General features: G+C 38.3%; 2 protein-coding genes across 3 annotated transcripts in view; one reads left to right on the plus strand and one right to left on the minus strand.

Moving 5' to 3' along the window:
- Nucleotides 1-375, minus strand: part of Kiaa1328 (KIAA1328 ortholog) — a 152,377-nt gene extending 152,002 nt beyond the window's left edge. Inside the window, exon 1 of the mRNA XM_090353225.1 lies at nucleotides 69-375. Coding sequence (XP_090209351.1) covers nucleotides 69-369 — 301 coding nt within the window. The 5' untranslated portion in view covers nucleotides 370-375. The remainder of the gene's footprint in view (nucleotides 1-68) is intronic.
- Tpgs2 (tubulin polyglutamylase complex subunit 2) lies at nucleotides 300-20,860 on the plus strand. 2 transcript variants are annotated; one of them, XM_090353227.1, is made up of 8 exons: nucleotides 300-620; nucleotides 7,442-7,521; nucleotides 11,086-11,173; nucleotides 13,105-13,233; nucleotides 15,952-16,065; nucleotides 17,562-17,722; nucleotides 19,123-19,276; nucleotides 20,234-20,860. In XM_090353227.1, the coding sequence occupies exons 1-8, from the start codon at nucleotides 539-541 to the stop codon at nucleotides 20,254-20,256; spliced, it is 831 nt and encodes a 276-aa protein (XP_090209353.1). In that variant the 5' UTR covers nucleotides 300-538; the 3' UTR covers nucleotides 20,257-20,860. The 2 variants fall into 2 exon arrangements, with proteins under 2 accessions (XP_090209353.1, XP_090209352.1); XM_090353226.1 differs by having other exon boundaries at nucleotides 302-620; nucleotides 19,123-20,860.
- Nucleotides 20,861-21,048: the final 188 nt, after the last annotated feature.

Genomic DNA, 21,048 nt, shown 5'->3' on the forward strand with positions numbered 1-21,048 from the left:
GCGACCGCCCTCCCCTCACCCTCCCCGGAGAGGGCGCCGGCGCCCCCTGCCAGTCGGGCAAAGGATACTGTCGCGACTCCAGAACGCCGCGGTACCCGAGCGGGAGGGGCCCGCCACGTCCGCCATCTTGAAACAACCGCCACTCGGGGCGCTGCGCCGCGATCGCCACGCCCCTAGCTTCAGGCACGGCCCCCATTGGCCGTCGGCAGCAGGGGCCCGCCCTCGCTGACGCGTCCGTCCGCGGCGGGCCGAGAGGGTCCGGGGGAAGACCCGGGGGGGTCGCAGAGGGGTGGTGTGGGGTACAGGCCCGGGCCGTGGGAACGAGTGTCTCACGGCACTGCTGCTGCCGGACCAACCCAGTGCCCCCATCCTCACCCCGCCCCGCTCTCAGCCTTGAAGAACTACAACTCCCAGCATGCTTTGAGCCTGACGATCCGGGACGCTGAGACGAATCCGGCCCTCCTGTCTGCCTCCTGGCCGGCTTACCCCACGGGTCCTCCCCGCTATCCCCGCCGCGCGCGGAACTGGGACTCGAGCCATGGAGGATGGGTCGCCTCCGCTGCTGAACAGCAGCAAGCCACACCTGGAGAAGCTGACCCTGGGCGTCACCCGCATCCTGGGTGAGTGAAGGCGGCGCGCCAGAACGGAGGAGGGAGGGAGGGACGAGGTGGGAGGGACGAGGTGACCCGGACGCTGGATCCTGGATACGAGCGGGCGCCTCCGCCGCGACTTGATGGTGGAATGGGGGAGGAAGGGGAGGCAGGTGCACGACCGGGCAGGGAAAGGGTGTGCCTGTGAGCGTGATCCGAGGCCGAGCGGGAAAGCCTGAAGGGTCCTCTCACCCACCCTGCCTGCCTGCTCCCGAAAGGACAAACAGATGCCTGCAGAGGGGACGGTGGCCAACACGGTGTCCAAAGCAGCACATCGTGTTGATGTGTTTTAAATTGGTCTGTCTAGAATAAAAGTTCACTAACACGTGTGATTTAACCTAGGACTGTGTAGTGTCATACTGAAAATTGATGTAATATAACTTTAATAAAATAAAAATCCACATAATCACTTCAATAGGTGTAGAAAATGCACTTGAAAAATCAAATACCCTTTCATAATGTTAACTACGAAAAAAGAAAACCCTAAAAGAATAGAAATATCATAATAATTAGTACATGTCTGGGATTCTCCTAACAGAAGATCACAATTCCTCAAAAGCTATGTATATATGGCCCTATGGGATGAGGCTAAGTGAAATGAACTCCAGGATATAGAGGTTTATCTCTGTGATTGGTGTTCTTTATGTACTATGCGAGGTTATTTTTTCTCTATTTTTCCCCTTTACGGTTTATCTCCTGTTGTTACTGCTTCTGACTTTGGTACCTGGTATATTGCATATACATTAATTTGTTTATTTGAAATAGAGAAGAAAAGGGGAAAAACAAGATGATGGGGAGGGAAAGGGGGGGAGTGGGAAAAAAAACAAGTAATGTAACCACTACCTGATGCATGTAATTGTCACCTCTTCATACAGCACCCCGACAATAAAATACAATAAAAAAATAGAAATAGAACTACTTTATCCTCATAAATTACAACTGTGAAAATTTCACAACTAACATCATGTTGGGAGACTGGATGCTTTTCCCTTCATATGAGAAACAAAATTAATACATGCCAGAGGTCTAGAAGACCACACCAGTTTTATGATTTGCTAGGCTTACAGAACTTCATGGGTAGTCATACTCTTGGCTGTGACTGTTTACAGAAAAATCAGTAAAGATAAAGAACATGAGGAAGTCAAGAGCAAACTTTCAAACATTACCAGTGCAGCTTCATTCCACCTGCAGAGTATTATGACATGTCTGAAATGTTTCACTAGAGAAACTTACCTGAGCCCAGATGTCCAAATCTTTTATTGAAAGTGACTTCAGTTGAAACCCTTTACCTAGCATATACCAAGTTCAGATTCCCCAAAGAAAAGCACATAGTCAATATAAATGATTTTGTTTGCTCTGTCAGTATGACCAGAGAATAATGAGAACTTTAACTGACAGTATCCCAGATGTCACCACCAAGAATCTTAGCCCTATATTTTATACTCCGGTAATAAGAATCCATTCTTGGTGAGGGAGAATGATGGAAGGAATGACACTAAGACACATTCTACACATGGATTGACATGTGGACACATTTTTGTACAACTGTCTATAGATGACAAAAAATAAATTTATTTTTAAAAACTCTACTGTACTTCTAGTCAACAGTGTTTCAGAAGTTCTAGCCAAAAGAGTTAAAAAGGAAAATAAAATGGATACCTGAATTATAAAGGAAGAAGCAAGGGTGTCTATTTGCAGATGATGTGCTTTGGTTGGAAAAAAAAGTCTATGGAAAATAAACAAAAAAGAAATTAAGAGTTCTATTAGGTATTGCTATCTAAAGGGATAAAATAGAAATTAGTTATAGAAGGAGCCCATGACTTGTGCAGTAAAAGCAACAAAAGACTTGAAAGTGTCAGGTACCAAGTTCAAACCTTTAAAAAAAAATTAAAGAAGAAACAAAATAAATGAGAAGCCATTCCATGTTTATGGAGTTAGTATCACTAAAATAATTCTTCTCAAATTGTTATGCACATTTAGAGTCTATAATTGCTGTCAAACCTCACCAGTCTCATTTGCAGAAACTGACAAGCTATTCCAATCCCCCAATTAATATTGAAATGCACACCTATTAGAAAATAGACATGATAAATGTTTGCTAAGATGTGAAGTCCTGGGATTTGAACTGAGGCCTGGGCTTTGTCCCTGAGCTTCTTTTTTGCTCAAGGCTACTGCTGTATCACTTGAGCTTTTTTGGTAGTTTAGTGGCAATAAGAGTCTCACAGACTGTCCAGCTCATGCTGGCTTTGAACCAAACTCCTTAGATCTGAGCCTCCTGAGTAGCTAGGATTACAGGGGTGAGCCACTTGTGCTTATCGTCCTTCCTCAAAATCTAAGCAATTCCACTTCTTGTTATCTTCCCAAGAGAAATTTTAATGTATTTATACTTATATGCAAATGTTTTATCATTATTAAGTCAGTGGAAACAACACAGTCCATCAGCTAATAAATACCCAAATGTGATATGTACATTCAATAGAAAACTAGCCATAAAAAAGAATGGATTACTGGCATATGTTTGGAGAAAAAGAGAAACTAGTTTTAAAAATGTTTATGTCCATATGAATTATTCTATTTATATGGGATTATCTGTAGGGGCTAAAAGTAGCGTACTTGGTTATTAAAGGCTGATGGGAAAGGTGTAGAGGAACTGCTGATAAGTTTGAGGTTTCTCTTAGGGGTAAGGGTATGCAACTCTAATCAGAGAAGCCATTTAAAACAAACAGTTAATAGGAAGGGATGCCAGAAATTTGAAACATGAAAAAGATGGATAGGACCACACGACAAGGGATGCAAACTAAGTATAGCCCCTACCAGTAGCAAATGAGAAAGGAGAATTTTTTAAGGCATACAACCACAAGGGATTTTTGTCAATACAGGAATGAGCTTGCAAGATGACCTTAAGCTCCAGATGAGAGCACAGTTAAGAAGAAATACTTAAGCTAAAATCATTGATGTATCCTTACACCAGCTGCACTGGCTTCTCAGGTGTCAGGTGTACCCAGTCATCTTGTACCAATCCAAGCTACAGAACTGTGAACCTGGTAGAGCATTATTATTTAAAGCTGCTAATTTGTGATGTTTATTTAGCAATAGAAAATGAATTCATTCTTCAAAATCTTTTAAATAAAGCAAATAATGATATACATCAAAAAGAAACATTGGTATGATATATACACTTATAAAATAGAGTTGAGAAATCTTGTATAACAAATATAAATGCTTGTACATCATCTAATTAAATAAAGATTTAAATCTGGTTCAAAAACCTGTTAGTGGTTTTGAAAAGCATAACTAAGGTAGACTAGTTGGACCAGTTTGCCTTACATTAGAATTCACTCAATTACTATGAAACCTGAAGGGATAGGCAGCATCTTCCATTCTCCCCTATCGGGGACATAGCAAAGACTGAGGCCTTATGACTAGATGTTCACAGTGTCTTTTTGCTATACCTTCATGCTTTGTGTCTTAAAAAGAACAGTGAACATAAGGCAGAAAAAATTATTACTTTTTATTATTCCAAAGCTGTTTCATTTCTGCTTCCACCAAGGGAAGTAATTATCCTGTACAAAAGAAAGTAGTCATCTCTGTTAATATAACTGCATTAAGAAAGACTAAGATACGCTGAGTGCCAATTTATTTTTTTCCACTTTTATCTTCTTTATTTTTTTACTAGAAATTCACATGGATTTTTAGTTATTGTGACATCACCATTTATAAACAACTCCACATGCTAGAACAAATTCATCAGAATCTAGTCATTGAGTATGCTTCAAATAGCTGGAAACCATAACCCTTGTGGTAGCAATTTATTTCTTTTATTTTTGAAGTTTAAAAAATAAAGTTGAGCTGGGTGCTGGTGGCTCACACCTGTAATCCTAGCTACTTCAGGAGGCTGAAATGTGAGGTTTACAGTTCAAAGACAGCCAGGGCATGAAAATCTGTTTTATTTAAAATTGTATTGTATTGTTGGGGTGATATAAAGAGAGGTTACAGTTACATTTGTCAGTAGAGTTTACATTACTTCTTGAACATTGATACCGCTTCTGGTGCCAAATCCTTGAACTGTTGCAGCATCTCAAGATTTGAGTTTTCTGAGAATGTGGAGGGCATTTTATTAGAAAAGATGTTGGCATAATTGAATAATCAGCAAGCCATATAAAACTAGAAGTCTACCTTAATCCTAGAGAAATTTAAAACTCAACTTTATTAAATTCTTGTTTATACTATGCCTAGGTTTCATAGTAAGAAAAAACCTGAGGGGATGGAGAAATAATATGAATATAATTAAGTACAACTCTGAAGTTTGGGGAGAATCAGATTATTATGGGCCGGAAGTAATCTCAATTCATTTTGTGAGGGAGGTGGCACTTCATTGTGAACTTAAGATATAAATAGAATTTGAGCAGATAAAGAAAATATGACATATTTGGACATATATCAAGAAAGGGATCCAGCATAATTGAATAGGAGTACAGACTTGGTTTGAGGGAGGTTGGAAGGATAGATGTAGTAAGAAAACTAACACTACTGGAGGCAAGGTTTGGAGTAGGGAAGAAGATAAAATTAAACAAATACAAGACACCTGTCTTCTACACAAAAGGGAGAAATGAACAGGATCAAAAAGGAAACAAGCTTCAGTATAGGAAAGATCCTGTTGTGCTAAGATTGGATCAGAGGAGAAAGATTTTTGTGAATTCATTAAAGCTTACAATGGTAGGAATAATCTATGCAGTATCATGAAAAGACAGCTATATAATGTGTGATTGTTTTTCTTAATATACTATGTTATTTCTCATCTCTTTTCTTGTCCCTTGGTTATTCTCATACTGTTACACTATCTTACCTTGTTATCTGGTATATTGTATATATGATTATTTGTTTGTTTGAAATAGGAAAGGGAAGGGGAAAAAATAAGATGAGGGAGAGGGTGGGGAGAGGGAAATGGGGACAAAAACATGAGAAGCGGTATCAATGCGTGTGAAGTAATGCACCTTCTATCTGGCAAATATAACTGTAATCCTTCTATTAATTAATAAAAAATTAAATTAAAAAAAGACATGGTGGATGATCTTTGATTTAGTTTGCTAGGGCTACTGTACAAAATACATACAAGGTGGCTAAGAATAGCAGAAATTAGTCTTTCACATTTCTGAGGCCTAAATTCTGAAATCACCGCCATCAGGGCTATGCTTATTCTGATATCGCCATTGGATGGATCCTGATCCTGCCTTTAGATCCTTTTTCTTTTTACTAGTTTTCCCATAGTACTTGGGTGCAGTTTTTCTTGTTTCTCTTTCTCCTCTTTGGCTTACAGATGCACCACTCCCATGTTTCATATACACATAGCTGTATGTCTTCTATCTGTGTGTCTGGCTCTTCACATGGTATTCTTTCTATAAGGAAATGAATCAACGGGCTAGGGATGTATCCTCCTATATAATGTCATCTAAACTAATTACATTTCCAAATAAGTTCTGATTTTGAAATACATAGTAGTTTCCTTCCAGACTTTTGATCTTAGACTAAGGACTTCATAATTGTTTAGTGTGAACAAATGAAGAATATGGAAGGAGGTGTTAATAAAATCTCCTTTGTTCTTTGGTGAAGATTCTCTTTTACCTCAGGGTCAGTGGTAAATTACGCAAAGCTCCACAAAGGGAAAGAGGCCAGATTATTTGAAGACCTTCCCCTTTTTCAAGAATGTAGAAATGTGATTTTTTTCAGTATATTTATAGATAATTCTGTTTTTCATAATGATAGTCTAGCATCTAAATCCTGGACCTCATAGAGTAGCACATTATGTTCAAGATGAGTTTTATTTAGTATAAAGATAGAAAGCAGGTTTTTGTCTCATAAAAGTTAATGGACTACTATTCTTTATTTCTTTTTACCACACCATATGTATATATACACAACTTGCTATGAAGTTCAGTGTTAAAGCATTAGGAATTTTGAATATTTATATTTTCTTCAATAAGATATATGTGGATGGCAGGTGGTGATGGCTCATGCCTATAATCTTAGCTACTCAGTAGGCTGAGTGAGACCTAAGGATTGTGGTTTAGAGCACAGTCTGTGAAACTCTTTTCTCGAGTTAACTAACAACAACCAAAAAAGCGGGAAGTGGAGCTGTGGCCCAAGTGGTAGAGTGCTAGCACAGGGACAGCATCTAGACCCTGAATACAAGCCCGAGAAACATTACAAAAAAAATTTTTTTTGACAGTCCTGGGCCTTGAACTCAAGGCCTGAGCACTGTCCCTGGGCCTTCGTGCATGCTAGGCAAGCACTCTACCACTAGGCCAAACTCCAGGCCCCCAAAAAAAGATTTTAAAGAAGATATATGTGCTGAGTATGATGGCTCAAGCCTATAATCCTAGCTACTTGGAGGCTGAGATCTGAGGATCAAGGTTCAAAGCCAGCCCGGACACCAATGGATCTGAGACTCTTTATCTCCACTTAACCTCTAGAAAATGGGAAGTAGGCCTTGGCTCAAGGGGGGTGGTAGCCTTGAGCTGAAGAGCTCAGGGACAGAGCCTAGGCTGAATTCAAGCCCCATGACCCACACACACAAAAAAAGAAGATATATGTATAGTATACTATATCATTTAGTTTATGGAACTGTCTTTGAGAGACATTCATTGAGTTTGTAGCTTTCCTCATGGTGGATATCCTGCTCATCAGAGATATCAGACAGTTCTACAGCAGTTTTCAGCATCAGTTAGCCAACTCGTAGTAAAGAACTATATGACAGTATGCCAATTGCAACAGAATCTTTTTTCTTTCTTCAGAATCTTCCCCAGGTGTGACAGAGGTGACAATCACAGAAAAACCACCTGCTGAACGTCATATGATTTCTTCATGGGAGCAAGTAAGTGTTGCAGTGTAGAATACCTATCTCCCCAGAAAGAGCAATCAACTCAAATGCCCTTGAGAAGGAAAGATCAGATCAGGAAATGTATTCCTCTGCCTGGCCACAACTTCCTTGCATACCACATCTTCATACCAGCATGAAGTATCTCCCCTGACCTCTGCTAACCCTACGGATATAGTGGGTATTTGAAGTTTTATGTAGCAAAACTAAAAGTCCAACAGAGATTACAAATGGGATAGATCTATATAAATAATCAAATAATATCTAAGGATTACAGTTAACCAGATCCATAGCTTAAGTGTCCAATTTTTCTCTGATCTTTAACTCATTTAGTCAGTGTAACTTTTAAGTTCCTAAAATGATTCGGTCATTATGTTTGCTATTGGGCCCTGGAGATTATTTTAAATAGTAATCTTAATAAGGTACTGTTCTTATCTCCTGATCTTACTGTATAAGACACAATATAGATTTTTACAAGCATAAGTACAAACTGAATTGAGTAAAGAGACTTAAAGAGAAAAATCTTCAGAGGTTTGACCTAGTCTGGAGGTTAAGGTAAGGTTTCCCCAAAGAAATTTTGAAAAGTTGTTAAGCAGGCAAGTGCTGTCTGTGTAAAGATTTCGACATGGAAAGGATTACATTGTTCCAAGAACATAAAGAAGGAACATAGGACAAGGAGCAAGAGAGAGGTCAATGAGCACTAAAATATGCAGGGCTTCATAGATTAATAGATTGCACTTTGTCTTGGCAGTAAAAGGTAGCCATTGAGTTGTTTTAAGTAGGGAACTGGGGAAATCAGTCTTCTACTTTAAAAAGATCTCTTGGTAGAGAGTGACAAATGTATTTGACCAGAGGTGGTAGCCAAAAAATTACCGGGTCATTTAATAAGTGGCTTCAAACACAGGTTATTTCCTAGCAAGTGAATATTAATATTTCAAGGTGTGTGTTGATATCTTTATTCTTTTGTCTGCCCTGGGACTTGAACTCAGGGCCTGAACACTGTCCTTTGGCTTTCTCAAAGCTGGAGCTCTACCACTTGAGCCACAGAGCCCCTTCTGGCTTTTTCTATGTATGGGGTACTGAGGAATCAAACACATGTCGTGTATGCTAGGCAAGCACTCTACCAGTAGGCCAAACTCTTTTATAGATAAACTCAGGCTTGAGGAAGTTAAAGAATTTGTTCTGTGTCACACAGTAGTCAGCAGGGTTCTTGTGCCTTTTGTTCCATCTTCAACTCTGATTACCCCTCTTCCATTCATTTTCTTTTTTAGTCTGCTTCCTCTTCTCCTTACTTTATTCCCTACTCCCACCCCCCAAAAAGAAATACAATATAACTCTGCCCTTTGAAATGGCAGATTGCTTCCTGAGGGACAGCATGTACTCACCTGATTGAGCAAGAGAGAAGGAACCTAGAATTGGTGCCCTGAAGGAGCCACTGGGGAAAGCTCAATGAATCAAGAGAAGGGACTAAAGAACTGTACCACCTGGGGTGTCTGAACCTGAAAGATGTGTAACAAAGCAGCTTCAGAGCCAAGGCCCATCAGTCACTTATACTAGGACAATGACATTGTTTTTCATGAATTTGATTCAAAAATTTATCTTAGTACTTCAAATGTATTGATTCCTCTAAAATTTTTCTATTTTTATGAATTGTGAATTTTTTATTACAATAATTAAATCCCATGATTTTTTCCAAGCTATACCAAAATAGTTATAATCCCTCTTAGAATTTTCTAGCCTGATTTAGAGATGAACAATGCCTTGAAACGTACCAGACTAAATGACTAGTTTCCTGGTCCTCACCACTAGATGGCACCAGTAATCAAAACCATCAGTAGATGATGGCCTTCATCACTGTACAAGGATGAAGAATCTGGTCAGAACTATTAAATGGCCTGAGAATCCCTTAAATTTGATTTTTGTGAAATTGGCAACAAGAGAAAAATATAGAAACTGATCAGAATATATTTCTAGGTCTTAAAGGAATTAAAAGCTTGATTTACTAATCTGGCAGCTATTGGTTATTTAATCATCTAGAAACACTGCTTAAAAATCATTGATTTAAAAAAAAAACAAAAATTCATGTATAATTAAGATGCTGTGGCTGCATGCCATAATACATGCCTAGTTCTCTCACTTTCTGTCACGTTTACACCCCTCCCACCCATACTTTTTTTGTACATTCAGTCTTATGTTAATTCCCGAACCTATATTCAGAGTTTAAATGACATACTTAGGGCCAACCAGCTAATGATAGAATTCAGAAGTAAACCCTTTACTTGCTTTATAAGAGTTCCCTACACACTGCATACCTAAAACTAACTTGACAGTGTTACCTAAAGCAAACTTGACATACCCAGTTGTCAATATCATATCTTAGAAGGATCAGATAACCTAAAAGTTTGGACAGTTACTAATAGTTGCCTCTTTACCTCTATAACCATAACCATATCTAGAAGTAACTGTTAATATCTTCTGAAATGAAACTAGGGAACTTAGCCTTCTATGTGCTCCAGGGATTTGAATTGTCTAGAGACAACTGGTTAGGCCCACAAAAAGGCATGAATTAGTTTAAATTTAGGCTTGTTTTATTAAGTAAAGTAAGCCAGACCCAAAGGAAACATGGGTTCAATGGTTTCCCTCATTCATAATAATTAATACACATCTAGGATTCTCCTAGCAAAGGATTACATTAGCGCGAAACATAGATACATAAGGTCATATAGGATGAGACTAAATGAAAGAATATCTCTAGGATATGGAAACAAGAACCTTACTTTGTGTGATTGTTGTTCTTAATGTACTACCTTATTTCCCTTCTCCTTTGTTGTCCTTTGCTTAATCTCATATTATTACTGTATCTGACTTTATTACCTGGTATATTGTATATATGTTTATTTGTTTATTTGAAATAGGAAAGGGAAGGGGAAAAACAAGATGATTGTGAGGGGTGGGGGGAAGGAAATGGGGACAAAAACATGAGAATGAGTATCGATATGTGAGAGTAATGTACCTACTATCTGGCCAATGTAACTGTAACCCCTCTATACATTACCTTGGTAATAAAAAAGTAAAAAAAAATGTAGGCTTGTTCCTCTGTACCAATAGTTAATATGTTTTTATACATACAAAACATCTATATATGTCTTACACTTTTTTTACTAAGAACTATCAACTAGTAGAATAGATTTGTTACATTAATTGCTCTGGATATGAACTCTCTGCTGTAATGATGAACTCTTTTAGCCAATAATTTATTTCTGAAAACAAGATATGTTGGCAGTGACTACTGTGCTCTTTGTAGTCAGAATTCACTTAGGATTTCCTCCAGTCACATTCTAGTTTCTTCTTCAGCTTGTTCCCTTTGAGCTACTCAGTATACACCATAGCAAAGCAGACACCTAGTTTGCTTTGTCCAGTGAGGTGAAAAAAGTCAAAGTAGTAAATTGGTGAATCTTGCCAATAGAATTCAGTATCTCTAATGTCCTCAGTGCTTTAAGGCCTAGCCCTATGCCCTCTTTCTTAGCTCTAAACTAACATTCAGCTACTTTGTACTTCTAGAAAAATAACTGCCTGCTGCCTGACGATGTGAAAAACTTTTACCTGATGACCAATGGCTTCCAAATGACATGGAATGTGAAGCTGGATGGTGAGTTAGCCTCCTTATTGTGTGGAAAATATTTCCTAGAGGAGAGGTTGGATGGAACAATTCTGAGGACCCTTTCGACTCTCGAATCTTTGAATTTAGGCAGTTTTATGAGTGTTTCTCAGGTGCCACATCCAAAAGATATGATTTTCTCCCAGACCTAACAGATACCATCAGTGTTTTACCTCCTACCACTCTGTTCCAGTGACTAGCTAATACTGACCTTGCAAGCTCAAGTTGGAGGACTCCTATTAGTATACGATTGAGCAAAATACTAGTTCTTACACATAGAACCCAACCAACTCAAACTTAAAGCCTGAGTACTTCCGTACTTCCATTTGGAGGAAACTTCTCCGGTTAAGAAATCTGTATCCTCTAAGCTCCTTCCTTTATTCTCACCATTATGAAGGCTTCAGGTCCAAAATTCCATAAAATGGCTTTTTTTCTCTTTCTTTATTACCTCAGCCTAAGTGACTTCTTCAGTTTGTAAGCTATCATCTGTGCTCTGTGTGCCTATCCCCCCCCCAAAAAAAATTTTGAAGGTGTAGGAACTTGAACTTTGCACATGTTAAAAATTGAGAGTACAGTTATGCGGACATGAAAGGCTCATATGAGCTAGGAAAGCCTTCTCTATCAGCCCTTTCCTGGCACAAACTTGCCAGCCTTTTCCTCTTGTCAGCTCTTACTGCCTCCAAGTCCAACCTCATCCCCAGATCTCCTTTGGCTTCTGGAAACATGTATACTTCCCCTAAGGAAGAGTGACTTGTGGTGTACAGCAGTCCTACAGAGATGACTTCTCATCTTCAAGCCTCTGCATTCCGCCTATACATCTGAGTCCCCCACCACTTTTTTGGATGATTCCTAAACCCTTCCTACCTCTTCTATTACTGAGATTCTAGCTTACTCATGAACATTTGACATCAGCTTGTAGTTAAATCATTCCCTTCTATGGCCTAGAAATCATCTGTCACAGTTATCAGTACCCTGTTTATAGCATGGCCACTGAGTTTGGAATCTAGGACAACAGACAAGGGACAGAGACGAGACTATCATGGTGACAGGCTAGTCCTTTCAGGAGTCTGCTGCAGAGATGTTTCATAGATGCTTTCATGAACGAGTCCCTATTATAACAATATCTTATGTAACTTAATGTTTGCAGTCTTGATCTTTCTTCCTATTACTACACCCATACTTTACCATACAGTTCAAGTCAGTGATAGAAAAGGCATAAGAAATCTCAGATAAAAAACTTTAGCAGGCTTTACTCCTTCAGCCATAATAGTTCTTTTTTTTCAGAAATTTGATTTCTAAGACTTGTGTGCCCTCTATGTCCAACATCCTATTTAACAAGGATTCTGTATAATTTAACATATAAGGAAAATATGTAGTCTTACTGTTCCTTACTTATATCCTAAGCACAAATTTAGAATTGATCAACAAGGCCACCAGGTTCTTTCGAGAGAAAGTGAGGGAAAACAAGCTATAGAGGGATTTTCCAATATGAAGGTATATAAAAAGAAGAGAAAAGAAAAGGCCCCTTGTAAAATGAAAACTGCTACTCATTTGTCAAATTTTATTCTCCCTGTAAAAAGTGAACTAAAACAATGCTAAGAGAAAGCAAAAGTATTTTAAGCCATTTACTCCTCAAATAACATTTCTAAATCCAAACTTCCTAGTTCTGAGTATCTCTTGTTATAATTATTTTTGACTGAACCATAATTAATCAATAGGCAGTGTTCATCACTTCTGGTTCCTAATTCCTTTTTGTTTCCAGGAAGTGCTTGTGTATTGGGGCATGGAGTGAGTGAACCTCCCCTGTTCATCTCTCAGATTCCTCAGCCATTGACCAAATAGTCCCTGAGGTTATTTCAAACAATTCTTTATGATAGCTATTGTAACTAAGCTTCTGTGTCGGTCTTCTTATATTCCCACAGAGCACATCATTCCTTTGGGCAGCATGACAATTAACAGCATCTCCAGACTGACTCAGCTCAACCAGTCTTCCATATATTCACTTCCTAATGCACCAACTCTAGCAGACCTGGATGATGATACACAGGAAGGTACCAGCAGAACTTCTTTTGGGGGCTAGATATAGCTAGCTTATTTCAGAACCACAGAAGAGGTTTATTGCATGTTAGTATATTCTACCAAACCAAGACCATAACCATTCATAGCTTCTTAGAGCTCTGAAAGAAAGATACTTCTTTAAAAAAAAAAAAAAAAACAAACCCTATCTCAACAAAGGAAATTTTAAATGTCAGGGTTAGGATCCCTGTTTTGTTTCCTACACCCAGTTCAGTATCTGGTACATAATATATTTGGTGAGTGAGCTAATGTTATAAATTAAACTTAACACAACAATTCAGTATCAAGAGGATTCATGGACTGTTTTCAGTTTCTTGTAGTTACGGAGCTAAAATTATTATTTTCTTCTTGGCTTCTGTCCAAGGTTCACTCTTAGCAACTTAAAGTCCTCCCCTGGATCAACAACATGCAGCTTACTTTTAAACCAACAAGAAACTTTCTTCCTAGTGCACTGAAAATCTTTTTAATGTATCCTAATCAGGGGAAGGACTACCTGTCATTTTTACAGGTCCTGAATACCCTTGAGAGGGACGGCTTACCTGAAGTATATGTTCCAAGGGAAAATAACCTTGGGAGCCACTAGAGCATTTTGTACCCATTTCATTAGGGAAATAAGGTTTATCCTTTTCAAGTAAAATAGCCATATTGATTTAAGCATGTAATAAAAAAAAAGAAAGGAAGGTAACAGTCTAATACTGTAGAATGATTCTTAGAAAAATTAGATTTATTTAAGAATGAACAATAGAATTTCAGTCTGAGAAACACAGGTTATAACAAGTCAAGTATATATGCAGAGAAGTCCAGGTAAGAAGGGAATCCACTTAGGAGTTCATTAGTGTCAGAAAATCATTGCAGAAGTTGATGTTAGCCCATTAGTGGAAGTCTTAAAGAATGTCTATGATAAACCTCGATAAAGAAAATTCATGGAAAATGAGCAGGGTATAGAAGCAGAATGCGATGTGAAATTCATATAAAATGTAAGGAATTTTTTCTGTTGGTTAGGTAGCCATTGTAATAGTTCTTATATCATTTAGGTAACAAGCCTGATTATCTACTCCTTCATAACCTGCCTACTCTGTTGTGTCCTTGTGAACAAAATAATTACTTATAGTGTCAACAACTCTTGTATTTAACAACCATACACAAAAGAAAAATAGAAGAAAATAAGGTAGATCAGTCAGTACAGTAAAGGTTATAAGATTTAATTTCTTTAAAAGACATAGATTAGCATAAAAAGAAAAACATACTGTTTTCAACACACTTAAGTTGATCAAGAGACTTCCTTCTTCTGGTAATAATGACAGATATGTAAATAAGATAAGTCTTCCTGCTTAATAGTATAAGGCTGGTCAAGATTTAAAAATATTATTCTTTCTGGGTGTAGTGGCTCACGCCTGTAATCCTAGCTACTCAGGAGGATGAGATCTGAGGATCATGGTTCAAAGCCAGCCCAGGCGCTAAAGAACGTGAGACTCTTATCTCTAATAAACCACAATAAAATGGGAAGTGGAGCTGTGGCTCAAGTGGTAAGGCAGTAGCCTTGAGCTGAAGAGCTCAGGGACAGTGCTCAAGCCCAGAGTTCAAGCCCCATGACCCACCAAAAAAAAAAATGATATTCTTAAATTAAGCATCAAAGCTAATAAAATCTAATGTCAGATTAACATTCTAAATAAGAAATCCAGGGAAGATGCTGAAAATGTGGACTTGCTTTTGCCTAGGATACATTGATATATATTGAATAAGCCTATGAAAAGGCCAGGGGGAACAAAACCATAAAGAAACCAAGAAATACCATGATGAAATTGCTCGAAATGTAGGGAAAAAATCTTAAATGCAACAAAGGGAAAAGACAAGTTACTAAGACAAAGCAATAACTCAAAGTGAGATCAAATACTCAAAGAAAACAATTATCAATCTTACCCAGTAAAAATATCTTTCAAACCCAAGGAGCTTTTATGAAAAAGCAGACTGACAAATGCATTCTACTTTAGGAAATCAGTCCCGTATACTAGTATCAGAACGTAAGGGTATCTGTAGAGAAGATTATTTTAGCATTCACAGCAGAGTATTGATAAGGTAAAAGTGTATATTAATAAGGAGATAAGAGAGTAAATTAAGATTAATTCATTCCTGTCAGCTATCAAGCAACCACTAAAGAGAATGAATCAATTTCACTCCGGAACTTAGGGGACTTCCAGTTATTACATAGAAAATAAGATTCATGTGTGTATATGATAGTCCATTTTTATACACTAAACAGTTCCAAAACAGGAAAATTATGACTATACATCCCATTCAGATTTCTCTGCTTTCATGTAGTTCCACTCCCAAGAAGTTTAGTTTGTTTCCTTTATGCAGGTTTTCCAGATTTCTGGACACTATATATTGGTGAAGGAGACATAAGGCCAAATCCATTCTATATCCAGGGCATTTAGAATATAGAATTTTTTGATATAATACCTGAGGAATATGACTGAAGCCTTGTGCCAGTGGCTCACACCTACAATTTTTACTATGTAGAGATCTGAAAGTTGGATCTGGAAAGACAAATCCAAGACTCTTACCTTTAGTTAACCAACAAAAAGTCAGAATTGGAAATGTGGATTAAGTGGTATAGTTCCAACTATGAACGAAAGTGTGAGGTTCTGTGCTTGAGTTTATTTGAACATTACTATGAACTTTTGGGTTCACAGCCAATGATGACCAACCTGAAAAACCCCACTTTGACTCTCGCAGTGTGATATTTGAACTGGATTCATGCAGTGGGAATGGAAAGGTTTGCCTTGTTTACAAAAATGGAAAGCCAGGTAAGGATCATTTTATAATTTGGGTGTAGCATTGCCTAGTTTTGCTTGTCAGCTGTCACACAAAAGGCATGTAACTTTCTAGCCTCTTGAGAAGCCAGCAAGTAGGAGCCAAGAACCAAAAATCCCTTTTGGTCCTCTCTAAGTACTCCTCACTAGATTAAATTCCGGAATACTTTAAGCCATCTTCTTATGCAACTGTAAAACAGTCAACAGCATTAGATTATAGGTAAGTAAAAACTATGCGCAATAGTTCTTTCTTAGACTCCTTTAGGCTCATGTATTAGCTAACCATGCAGTTCTTTATCTAAACCAGTTATCAGTAGCTTCAAAGGGTCCGAGTTTCTAGGCTGTTCCTGATGGAATTCAAGAAAAAAAAAAAAGAGAGTCATGTGGTAGTTACTAAGGCTTTGTATTCTTGGGCAGCAACTTCTGCTTAGCTCCCTAAGAGCAGTTCAGGTCTAGGGACTATGGCACTGTAAAGGTGAAACAGACTATACCACCCTCATCAGGTAGCTCTGATGGTATAAAAAGGTACAAACCTCAGGATTACTCTTGAGGGAAGGAGAGATCTCCAGCTAAAAGAATCTTAGAAAAATAGGCTTTGAGCTAAATCTTGTACTATATTTGGAATTATATATGGGAGAAGGAGAAAAAGGAGCATCCAGGCAAAGGGACAAATGTGTAAAAGCCATATACACACACAGAAAACTTGTAGTTTTTTTTTTGAAAATGCAACTGCTTTGGGTGAAAGATAAGTAAAATTCAGTGGGCTACACACGTCAGCTAAATAATGAAGCAATTAAACCAAAAAGTCAACTATTCCCTCATGCCGAACCTAGTAAAGAGTAAGTAGAAGATAGGGTTGTCAAATATGGTTATTTAGCAGGATTCATGTGGAAATGTAATATAAGCCATTTTGAAGAAGGAAAAGATTGGGTAGTACAGACTCCTTAGGGAGGTGTTATAGCTATCTAGATAGCTGATCAGCAAGAATAGGCTTGAGGTGATAAGAATGGAAGGTCAGAAACAGGTGTGAGGCAGGAGCTGGTTTGATACTGCCCCTTAGCTTAACCAAGGCGTTCCATAACACCTGAGGCAAGATTCCCATGAATGAGCTGAGCTTCTTTATAGAAGTCATTCATGGCAATTTGAGTTCCTGAAAGACCTCTCAAAGCAGGCCCAAAGCATTCAGTTTCCCTAGGAAAAGCTGGGAGCACAGCATATACCTGCTGGGGGAGGGAAATATTGAGTCCTCACAGAATAGGGACTTGAGTTCAGACAGTCTTTAATGCTCCTCCAGATGGTCAGAAGACACACCCGTTGACTGATTTATCAGACTTTGTAAGACTATAAAAGAAACTGAAAAAGTGACCACTGAAGAATGGGACTGGAAGTTGGCACAAAAAAGAAACTTGGGATTTCTTTTACCATGAATGCATGTTAATTTTATACTTGACAAAAAGTGCTAAAATGTTCCATTTCCTGTGTTACTTTAGGATTAGCACAAGATACTGAAATCTGGTTCCTGGATAGAGCATTATACTGGCATTTTCTCACAGATACCTTTACTGCATATTATCGTCTGCTCATCACCCACCTGGGCCTGCCGCAGTGGCAGTATGCCTTCACCAGCTATGGCATTAGCCCACAGGCCAAGGTAAAAGAGAATCTCAAAATGTAGTATCTATCAAAGTCTTTAGATAAAATGGTTTCAGAAAATGCTGAATCCTAACATCCCTATCTTACTCTTCTGATATCCCAGTGTACTTACTTAGAGGCAGCTACAGTTACCAGTTTGTATACCTTTTCCAAGATACTCTTTGCACATAAAGCATAAATGTATACTTTTTGGTTCATATAGAGTTGCTTTGTCCCATTTAATAACTATGAGGCTGACCACCATTTCAAACACATGCCAGGAAATCAAGCTGCAATGCCAAGTATTGCTAGAACTTTTGACTAGAGTGTACTGTTTTATACTTTCAATAGTGGTTTACATCACTAAATTAGCAAGAAAGTAAGGATTCCATTCCAGTGCAACCTTTTGATGTGTTCATCAAATAGGCTTCATTTTCCTCAAATGTCACATGACATCTTTCATCCGGTCACTATTGTGAGAGAGCTGTGATCCAAGAAAGGCCAATATGTAGATACCCTTTGTCCTCTGTGCAACCTGCAAAGTTGCATTGGCAGCTTCCTGCAGAAAAAAACCCACCCACATTAACATCAATCATTGCTCTTTCTGTAGGAAAAGTGTCTGAGTGACCCTAATGAGAACCAGCTGCTTTGAAGACAGGATGATTTTTCCCCTGTTGGGCTCACTAGATTCAAACGAGGTTTACTTGGATTCTTCTCATACTGAATTTATCATAAAGGTTATGATACCTTATCTAGTCAAGGGTTAATGCAATCTGACATCACTTTCTCTTAAATTTAAGAGCTAATAGAGTTTCTTCATAAAGAAGTTTTAATGAAGCCAGTCACTGCTTTTTTTATTAAAGAATTTATTAACATTGATTTTTTACATCATATTTCAAATGACAAGTTTAACAAACAAGTGTTCAAGAAGGGAACAATCACTGGGACTTATTTTTTAGAACTTAATCAAAATTAGGCTAAGGGTTTGTATGTCATAGAAACATATTGATTTGTGAAATAAAACATTATGTCTATAGAGTCATAGGTTTTTATGTCTATATAATTATGTATATATTTCTATTACCATGTCCATAGCATTGGGTATGCAAATATTGAGTCCTCGCTCTTGTACTCTTTGGATTTAATAGCCACATATTAAGGATACCATGCACCTTTTTGCTTTTCTTTTTTAATGTTTTTATTAAAAAAAACACAATTTGTTCAGTATCCTTTACTGAAATGTTTGGAGCCAGAAGTTTTTCAGTTTTTAATATTTGCATCTAATATACTGACAGATGCTTACTTTAAACTGTCTTGTCTTTTTTCCTCAGCTCTGTCCCCTATACTCCCTTTAAAGAATATAAAAAAGTGACACTTCTCCTCTGAATTGTGACCCTGTTTCCCAATTCTGCTTTACAGCAATGGTTCAGCATGTACAAACCTATCACGTACAACACAAATCTGCTCACGGAAGACACCGACTCTTTTGTGAACAAGTTGGATCCCAGCAAAGTGTTTATGAGCAAAGACAAGGCCTTGATCCCAAAGAAGAAAGTTCCTATGCAGCCTTCAGGTGGCCAGAAAGGGCCCTCAGCAACCTCTGCCTCTAAATCTTCCTCAGGAAACTCCACCCGAAAATGAGTACTTCTGCCCCTAACTTTTCTGCTATCCCCACAGCAGTGATTTCCATGTACAAATGGTGTCACTGGTAGCCCCAGCCTTAGATTCTCTTATGTACAAATATAGGCATCTTCCCAAGTGACAGAGTCCTAGGCCTTGTACTCCCAGTGACACTAGTCAGGAGTTGGAAGGACATCCTGAGTTCTCCCCTCTTATAGAAGAGCTCCTCAGGGGCCCTTCCCCCTTACAGTAGATTATTCCGGCTTTAAATCCAAATTCTGTGAATATAACCCTATTAAGAGGTTTCCTCTTTCTATACTTTACCTAGCAGTAATTAGAGAAGTCCCTAGTCACATGTGGCTATCTGTGAAAAATTCATATCCTGACTTGCATTAGCCATATTTCAAGCATTCATGTGGCCAGTAGATTGTATATTGGACTACGTTCTATTTTTACAGACAGTTCTTGGGGACAGCACAACATTAGAATATTTTAGAATGTTTTCATGCTGCTGTTCCTTATATTTTTCATCATCAACTCAGTTTACTCATTTTTATTTTTAGTATTTTTTTTTTCCTGCCATTACTGGGACTTGGACTCGGGGGCAGGGTGCTCTACCTGAGCTCTCTTGTTCAAGGCTAGAGCTCTACCACTTGAGCCAGAACTCTACTTCCAACTTTCTATTTTGTTTTGTTTTTTGGAGAATAGGAGATAAGAGTCTCAGAATTTTCTTGCCCAGGATGGCTTCAAAATGTGATCCTTAGATCTCAGCCTTCTGAATACTTAGAATTACAGGCACCCAGCTTTTGTTTAGTTTCTTATAAAAGTTTGGCTTTCTGATCAGTTTTGTGTTTTGATGTTCACATATTTGCCAAAAATGTTTCTGTTGTGCTTTTATTCTACTTTGCAGGACTCTTCATAAAGAAGTTTTGATGAAGCCAGTCACTGCTTACAAAAGCTTCCTACCTGTTCTGCCTATTTATATACCTCTGAGTTGTCTAACCCCTCCCTGTCTGATCCATGGCCTTCCTTAAGACAGGCAATCCCCTAACTTAGAACAAGGTGAGGGTGCCATGACTCCTTTGTAAGTTTCCTGAAATTTAGAAATCATTTTCTCTTAGGCACATAAGTCCTACATTTCAGTCAACCCACATATACCTAACATTTGACATATGCGTTTATCTACTACCTCTAATGAAGTTTCTGTAGAGAAAATTGCTTAGGTTTTCAGTTAGGACTAATTCCTCATTTTGCAGCTCTACAAGTGGGCCTATACTTTCCAACAAAGGAAGAGTCACTTGCCCAATCCTAAGATCTTTGAATGGCTGCAGTTTTAAACTGCAATCCCAGAAGTCCACACTCTAGTCTCATTTGGTTCTCTCAACCATAATTTGTCTAGGCCTCTTTCCCTTGAATTGCTTTTCTCTCTTCCATAACCCACTGAAACCCTCCATGATTTGACCCTACTTTGAGTTCTTGTGAAGTTTTTAAAATGTTTTTGATTCTTAACTGTAGTGGTAGAGGCTCATGAAAGAATGACTTCAGTTCTTCCTACATGTTCCACTTCACAATCTCTAAGGAAAACTAAGGTGAGGCGTTAGCTTTCAAGGGACATGGCAAACTCTACCTGGCTACTTAATCCCTCCATCCTTTTTTTCTTTAGTAGTGCAAAGACTTATAATGTTTGTGTTCAGAAGTTTGTTCTGAGTTTCATACTAACAGCCT

Source organism: Megascapheus bottae, chromosome 19 (assembly GCF_031878675.1).
Source record: "Megascapheus bottae isolate mThoBot1 chromosome 19, mThoBot2.hap1, whole genome shotgun sequence".
NCBI lineage: Eukaryota > Metazoa > Chordata > Mammalia > Rodentia > Geomyidae > Megascapheus > Megascapheus bottae.

Bases quoted from the DNA above. Each gene is read 5' to 3' on its own strand.
- Tpgs2 (XM_090353226.1), top strand. From the start codon at position 539: ATGGAGGATGGGTCGCCTCCGCTGCTGAACAGCAGCAAGCCACACCTG. The intron at 621-7,441 runs GTGAGTGAAGGC...TTCTTTCTTCAG, and splicing joins GGGCGTCACCCGCATCCTGG to AATCTTCCCCAGGTGTGACA. The intron at 17,723-19,122 runs GTAAAAGAGAAT...TCTGCTTTACAG, and splicing joins GCATTAGCCCACAGGCCAAG to CAATGGTTCAGCATGTACAA.